Source organism: Carex rostrata, chromosome 2 (genome assembly GCF_964058835.1).
Source record: "Carex rostrata chromosome 2, lpCarRost1.2, whole genome shotgun sequence".
Lineage (NCBI taxonomy): Eukaryota > Viridiplantae > Streptophyta > Magnoliopsida > Poales > Cyperaceae > Carex > Carex rostrata.
The window spans coordinates 9,755,661-9,764,027 of record NC_135919.1 but is presented as its reverse complement, the minus strand read 5'-3'; the positions used below and the strand labels follow the sequence as shown (position 1 = coordinate 9,764,027).

Below are 8,367 nucleotides of genomic sequence, written 5' to 3'. Positions count from 1 at the left end.
TTGGATTTAAAGCAAAAGTATTATCTTAGCACTCAAAAGTAGAATTTATGCGCTTAGAATAGCAATCCCCTTTGTTTAATTTAACTTCAGAAAAATATATATAGAGGCAAGTCATAAATCATAATCAGCCCACAAGACCAAATGGAGACCATTCAATTATGTACATAATTTAAAAATAAATTAGCACATTTAAGGAATTAGTCAACTAAACAACTAAATAATAAATAATCCCAAAAGAATTCCAACTCCTCTGTATATGACATCAAAGATTCTTGTCTTATCCAATAAACATATTTGATATATTTGTCTAGAAGCAAATGATCATCTTTTGGAGTGTAATTAGGAACAAACTTCTCTGTTAACTCAATTCTAAAATTTATTGAATTGACTTCAAACGATGAATCTGAACCGTTAAAATCCTTCTACCTGATGAGTGATGCGTCTATATATGAAAATTTAAAAGTTTTGAATTAATTTAGTATAGAATCAAGTGGTCAAAATTAAAAGGTTTATAAATTAATTTTAATGCATTCATTTTTTGAACATATTTTGACCAGTTTATTCTATATAAAATTATTTTAAAATTTTAAAATTTTCGCATGTAGACGCATCACTCGTGAGCTAGAAGGATTTCAATGGTTTGGATTCGTCGTTGGAATCCAATTCGATAGATTTTAGAGTTAATTTTACAAAGAAGTTTGATCAACTTAAGAACACCATTGTTCTACTCCATCTTCTGTTCTAATATTTGACTACTAAATATTGGATAAAAAAATTAGTGGAGTAGTTGGGTTTCCTTACGTACGGTTTCCAAAGTATCTTTTCCTTCTCTGTTTTTCTTTTCTATAAATATCCTGATCCAACCTCATCTGATCCATTTCCCCTTCTCTGATTAATAGCATGTACTTTTGCAATGGGAACTCCATTTTTTGATGACTTGAAGAAACAGGCTTCTTTCTACCTAAATGAGAAGATACGCGCTGCTCGCTTGGTTCTTACCGATGTCACCCCGGTGCAATTGTTAGTCTCTCTTATTATTCTTTCTTTTATTATATTTAATGGAACCGAAGAATAAACAACATTTTTTTTCTGGCATAAAATATTCCTCTATTTTGCTAGTAAAAATTACACAAAAATTAAACTCAAAATTTGAAAAGCAAATCAAATTTAAAAATTCAAATTTAAATTGAAAATAATAGAACTAAAATAAATAGTTCCGCTTTAGCCCTAAACTGTTGAATGTTCCTCCCTTTTTATTTTAAATTTAATAGATAACATGTTTTGATATATTGGTTATGTGTTTAATGTATAGAATGGTAGAAGAAGTGACCAGTGAAAGCTCATGCCCACCTGATGCAAAGACAATGGGATTTATATCTCGTTCTGCATTTGATTCTGATGCATATTTCAGAATCATAGATATTTTGCACAAAAGGTTAATATTTTGTATATTATATTATTATCTGATTTTTTTTTTTATCTCATCAATTGTGGATCAGTCCCATACAGAAGCAGATCTACAGACAAGTCAAGGATGCTTATTCATTACCATGATTTTAAAATTTTGAATTATATATTTATTGAAATTTAAATGAATTTTTGATTTTTTTTTTTTTTAGTTCCCTCATAAAATACTAAATATGTGTTTATAGCTTAGTTGTTAGAATTTTAATTCATAATTATAAAAACACGGATTTAAATTTCAATTATCACACATTATAAAATTTATATTTCAACTGCTCCGATCTAAATGCTTTAGTTCCGCCTCCGATTCCATATATAAGTACCACTATCAAACTATTTGGTACCCAGTATCCTCTGCAATTTTTTTTTATTATTGTTTTCTATTATTGAATTGTGTTTTTTTTTATGAACTTGTAACCCTATAAATTTCAGAGGTGATTTGCCATGCAACTATTAAGTTTGACATGAACTATGTTTCCTTCAAAATTAGGCTATCAAAATTTACAAGGAAGCATTGGAGGGAAGCATATAATTCTTTGGTAGTACTGGATCATCTGTTAACTCATGGACCGAAGAGTATTGCACTTGAGTTCAAGGGAGAAATTGGAATTATACAAGAGATGCTTATACTCCAATACATAGATGAAAAGGGGTAACATATTATGATTTGATGGCACATTATTTTTTACAATAATTTTCTTATAATAATCAAAATCTAACATGTTGATCTTGTTCTTCTTCACTAGTGATGTATCCATGTAAAATATTATTATTTGTGGAACTTTTCTTTTACAAGATTAGAGATAAAAAAAAAAATTGAACGCAGTAGAGTTCATCAATTAGTAGCAACTCAACCTATTCATTTATGCACTCTTGATATTGTTTGAAACAACCTAAAATTTTATGTAGAAGTATCGCTAGGAAAGAAGAAAAGGATCAATGGTTCAAATTGTGAAAAACAAATGGCATAAAAATCTTCTTGCTTGTTATTGTTTTCTATTGAAATATTTTTTTTAATGAATTACCCTATATTGTTTTTAATGAAAAATTCTCAACATTATTCATAGTACCTTTTTTTTTTTAAAAGGGCAACTAAGGGTAAAGATAGAGTATTAATTATACCCGACAAGGGTATACCCTACCCTACCCACCCGTGCCCGCCGTCCGGGGTACCCGTGCCCAAGCCCGGGTATGGGTCGGGTACTCGGGTACACGGGTATGGGCAAAAAAAGGGCCGGACCTGTTTTTTTGGACAAATACCCGACCATACCCTACCCGACCATACCCGTACCCGACCTTACCCGTACCCGACTTTACCCTACCCAGGTACCCGTCTACCCTTACCCGTACCCGTACCCTTATACCCGACCCAATAATTTCCCCCCCAAATTCAATTTAATTTCTGTTTTTAAAATTCTGTTTTTTAATCTGTTTTTAAAATTTTGTTTTTATTTCTGTTTTTTAATTTCTGTTTTTTAATTTCTGTTTTTAAAATTCTGTTTTTATTTCTGTTTTTTAATTTCTGTTTTTAAAATTCTGTTTTTATTTTCTGTTTTGTAATTTCTGTTTTTAAAATTATGTTTTAATTTCTGTTTTTTAATTTCTGTTTTTTTATTTATATTTATATTTATATTTATATTTATATTTATATTTATATTTATATTTATATTTATATTTATATTTATATTTTATTGTTTTAAAGTAAAAAAAAAACATAACAAAAACAGAAAAAAAAAATAACAGGAAAAAAAAAACGAAAACAAAAAAATCAGAAAAAAAAAAAAATACCCGTACCCGTCCTACCCGTCAAGGGTACACAGGTACGGGTATAGGACGGGTAGGGTATGGTTTTTGAAAAATATACCCGACATACCCTTACCCTTATACCCGTCCTACCCGTCCTACCCGTACCCGAGACGTACCCGTACCTGTCCCGGGTATACCCGGGGTACCCGTACCCACCCGACCATTAATACACTAGGTAAAGATATTGGGAGCATTGTTTTGATTTCGTACAGCACACGAGTCATTGTTTTATTTTTATTTTTCATTTTGACTATAATATTTTTAGCAGTAAAACCCGTAGGCTATTTTATTGATTTAAAGAGTTACAAATCAGTTGTTACATAAAAGTAAACAAAAAACATTCAGCTGTCAACAAACTAAAAACACACAGTGGTATGTGTATAATGTAGACACAATTTTAAACGCATTTTGACTATATTATTATTGGTGCGCACAATGTCAATATTTTTGCCCCAACTTTAATCATATTATACCACCTTTGTTCACCAACATATAAAAAAACAAATCAGTGATAATAATTGCTTATGAGTTTTCAAATTTCAGGTTTAATTGGGGCTTAACTGTAAAAAACAAATCAGAGAGGGTTCTCAAGCTACTAGAGAAAGGGACCTTCCTCAAAGAGGAGAGGGAAAAGGCAAGGAGATTAAGTCATGGAATCAAAGGATTTGGAAGTTTGAACAGAAACAAGCCATCAACAAGCAACGGCAAAATGGACCATGAACCGAAATTGTTCGGCAGAAGTAACTCGCAATACGAAAATTACACCGGAAAAGAAAGAGAAGATCTAAACAAAAGTGATGAAATGGAGAGGTTGGTTTCTTCTAATTTACTGGTAAAGAGAAAAGCTCAATCAGAATTTGATCAAGCTACAGATCATCCTTTTTATTTTGAGCACAAGAACAAGGAGTCACTTCTGCACTTGCACCGAGATCTAGAGATGATTAATTAGGGTTTGCTCAACCTTTTATACTTAGACTTTTAAATTTGATTTGTAAACACAACACTTACTTTTAGAGTCGTTTTACCTTTACTGTTACTGTACATGCATATATGATGTATTATTGAACTCAGCTTTACTTCACAAAGATGATTTTAGTTTTTTTCTTTCCACTCAATCATCTTCATTTACTGGACCAACAGCCACCTCCAGTGATTATTATTTTTGTATAGATAAACGGATCTGAACATGAATCTATTTATCTCAACTTTTTTATTAATTAGTATTTGTATCTTAAAAGTTCATATATCTTAATTATCCGACCATTATTCGTTTTGTATCCGTATTTGAATTTATATTTGTAGACTATTCGCTTCGTACCCGTATCCATTTAAGGCGGTTTTGGTTTTGAGTTTTGATATCTGTTTACTATCCGTATCCGTATTCGTATTCGCTCATTGAAAGGCGGATACGGTATCAGCATTATCCGCTCCGAATCCGCTCCGTATCCGTATTCGTATTCGTATTTCCAGACAAAAGATGACTACTGATAACATTTTTTTATGATAAGGTAAATCAAAATTTAAAACAGCACTAAGCCACCTTACCCTAAAAAAAAAAGCACAACACACTTCCAATGGAGAAGAGAACCAGCTTTGATATAGTTACAAGAGCAATGCACCTTTCTATGTGGAAAGTCATTGGTTCGAAATTCGGTTGAAGAATTTGTAGCGAATATGTAATTTGAGAAGCTTAATTTCCTTAAGTTAACAAATAAAATATCAGATAAAGTCGAGGGGCTCCGATGAAATACTTTTTGCATATTTCTTTTTTCTTTTCTTTTTTAAACTTGGCAGTAGCTACCAAGTATATTTTTTTCAATAGTAGAAAAATAAGAACAACAAGTTATAAGCTATAGATCAGTCCAGTCTTTTATCCGACAAAACTAAACGACAGTAAAAAGTTAGAGGCCAGTCATTTTCACTATATATTCATTTTTTATCACCTGTTATTGTTTAATCCCTCCATCTTCTGTAGACAATATTTTTTTTTATTCAAATTGGAATATTGGTATCTATTTAAAACTGAAAATCGGAGTTCAAAACCAGAGTTAAGTAAACAAATAGAATATCGGATAAAGTCGAGGGGCTCCGAAGAAATAATACAACACTAGTCATTTTTTACATATTTTTTCAATAGTAGAAAATAAGAATAACAACCAAGCGCCAAGCGGGTACCAGTACACTGACACTAGGTGACCTGTGTTTCCATGATTGCATTTGCATTGCCTAAAAACGCCATTACATTTACTTGTGGTCCTGCCAGGAATGATTCGGTCAAAAGGCCATGAGGAGGAGAGAAACTACCAATTAGCATAGACAATACACTGGTACTGGTACACTGACACTGATTCCAGCTTGGTACTGAACATTGATATTTTCAGTTATTGCTGTTGATTATTACTTTCTTGGTACTTCATGTTTTTAGATTTTTATCAAAATTAATGTAAGGTCCATACTTATAAACCTCATTTATTTTACAACAAACAACAGGCACATTATATTTCGTTTAGTGCGATTTCAAGACGACATCATGGAATTCGTACCAGCATGAGTCTGTCATCCAGTTTGGACCAAATTGAAAAGTTCAGCCGTTTTAGCAGCATCCGGTGAATTAACTTACAATTTGTTCGTAAATTTTGGTTCATTGTGCAAATTATAATTTTATCATAACCACAGTTCATCATTTGTTCGTTGTGTACTATGGAATTTTAATTAGCTTACATTAATTTTAAGTTTTATTTTTATTTTTATTTTTATTTTTATTATAATTAGTTGATTGTTGGCAGTTCGTTATTTCTTAAATCAGGTTTGACCATTAAGTAGTCCTATTAGAGGCCTCTCAAAGGGTAAATATTTTAACATAACAGTTTTGGCTTCATGCAGCGCGCAAATCTTATGTAAAAAGATCTGTATGAATGATACTATCAAAAATAATAAAACAACTCAAGAACACAAGACTCTCATGAATCTCCCTTCCCTCCCTTATTTTTTATTTATTTTCTTTCTTGATTGAATTACATGGCTCTTACATGCCTATTTATCAATTCAAAAATATTTTGTAGATCATGCTAAACATGGAAACCAATTCTTAGAATTAATGACAAATAATCAAATACTATTTATTGCCTATTTCACTAGATATGATTAATATCCTTCAATTTCTTTTTTCCTTCTTTTGAGTAGATATAGATCTTCTAGAGGATTCGACTTGATCCCCAAGTTATGCTGGAACCGAGTGTAATCTTAACACCCCCCTCATGAGGGTACGTAAATGTCTACCATTTCGATCTTCTCCAGCATTTCTTCAAATGGTTTAGTCGCTACCGCTTTGGTTAAAACATCGGCCACCTGTTCTGTTGATCTAACAAAGGGAAGAGAAATAATGTGAGAATCAAATTTTTCTTTAATAAAGTGTCTGTCTACCTCTATATGTTTTGTCCTCTCATATTGCACTAGATTATGTGAAATGAAAATTACAGCCTTATTGTCACAATACAACTTCATCTCATTTTCCATTCCCAGTTCTAATTCATTGATCATTTTTCGTAGCCATAATAGTTCACAAATCCCTTTCACCATGCCTCTAAATTCGGCTTCAGCACTAGATAAGGCGACCACATTTTGTTTCTTACTTCTCCATGTTACCAAGTTTTCCCCAACGAAAGTAAAGTAACCCGATATTGATTTCCTATCTATGATATTTTCTGCCCAATCTACATCTGTGTTACGTTACGAAACTTTTACAATTATTTTTTAATGATTTAAAGGCAAGAATCGAAAATCGTGCTAACAAAATGGAAGTTTAAACCTTAATCAAGGTTCCCCTAAATAAGTAAATTAAGTATGAATCGAAACCGCGTCGGAATTTCGAAGTTCTGAACCTTTATAGGTCTAGTGCGTCCGCACTGGTGGTGAGTGCGGATGACTGACCCGCACTGGATTCTGTTTTCCTTAGTTGTTTTCTGAATCTCTTCTCAGTGTGTCCGCACTGGTTTGAGTGCGTCCGCACTGGAGTATTCTTCTGTGTTGATTGAATTTCTTTCCAAAATCCGTCTAAGTACTGAGTGCGGGTGACCGACCCGCACTAAAATTGAGTGCGTCCGCATTACGCTCAGACATTTCTCTTGTTCAGTGCCGTTTTTATGAAAATTTGACTAAGTACTGAGTGCGTCCGCACTGGAGTATTCTTTTCTGTGTTTTCAAGCTGCCGAAATTCTGCCAAGTATTGAGTGCGAGTGATTGACCCGCACTGAAAATGAGTGTGTCCGCACTCGTGTATTTTTCTATGTATTTTCAACTGCTGAAAATCTGTTCTAAGTGCTGAGTGCGGGTGACCGACCCGCACTGAATTGAGTGCGTCCGCACTCAGGGTATCTTTTCATAAAAGCCCAAAATTTCTTTCTTTCTCTCTCTTCCCCTCCGCCCCTTTCCCCATTATTTTGTGATTTTCGCCAAGAGAGAAGAAAAAGAGTGAGAGAGCTTCCCTTTTCTCTCTAACCCCCGATTGTTGCGAGAAATTGAAGCTGGAACCGAGTAAGCGCCCGTGGATCTCTCCTAGCTCTCCTATTCTGTATTCTTTTCTCTTCCCGTTTCTCTCTAAATCTCGAATTTTCTCGATTTCTCGGGTTTTCGTTTTAAACCCGAGATTTGTGTTCGAACTGCTTGTAGACTAGCTCCTTGAGCTTCTTTAACTGTTTATTTGCCGATTCCTTCCCGATTTCAGCTCGATTTTGGATTTCGATTTTTAGGGTTTTCGTGCCAAAACTGAAATTGGGCATAATCGTGAATTGATTTGTTTAATCCGACCGATTAGACTTGTAATCGGAAGGATTACCTCTTGATCTTGAATTTCTAGAACATTTAACGGCTAATTTGAGATTTGACCAAATTAGGGTTTAACCAAACGGTAAATCGAATTGTCACGAGAACCAAATTGGTGAACTAGTAAGTGAATTGTTACCCAATTGAGAGTTTGTAAGGTCCAGAGGACCTAGATGAGATTGTGTGAGGTTTTAGAGGATTTTGGTAAGAGATAATGAACCGAACGAATTGGTACCAAAGGATAGGAGATTAGTTAAGGTATGAGCCCTAATACAA

At 33.3% G+C, this 8,367-nt stretch overlaps 1 protein-coding gene across 1 annotated transcript; it reads left to right on the top strand.

Annotated features, from left to right (window-relative positions):
- The first annotated feature begins 876 nt into the window (after positions 1-876).
- Positions 877-4,370, top strand: LOC144573636 (ENTH/VHS family protein). The gene is made up of 4 exons (XM_078323414.1): positions 877-1,020; positions 1,313-1,435; positions 1,955-2,116; positions 3,814-4,370. Exons 1-4 carry the CDS (start codon positions 914-916, stop codon positions 4,217-4,219), a joined length of 798 nt encoding a protein of 265 aa, XP_078179540.1. The 5' UTR covers positions 877-913; the 3' UTR covers positions 4,220-4,370.
- Positions 4,371-8,367: the final 3,997 nt, after the last annotated feature.

Excerpts from the sequence above, each read along its gene's own strand:
- LOC144573636 (XM_078323414.1), top strand. The coding sequence starts at position 914 with ATGGGAACTCCATTTTTTGATGACTTGAAGAAACAGGCTTCTTTCTAC. Across the intron at positions 1,436-1,954 it reads ATAGATATTTTGCACAAAAG|GCTATCAAAATTTACAAGGA; the intron begins GTTAATATTTTG and ends CTTCAAAATTAG. Across the intron at positions 2,117-3,813 it reads CAATACATAGATGAAAAGGG|GTTTAATTGGGGCTTAACTG; the intron begins GTAACATATTAT and ends TTCAAATTTCAG.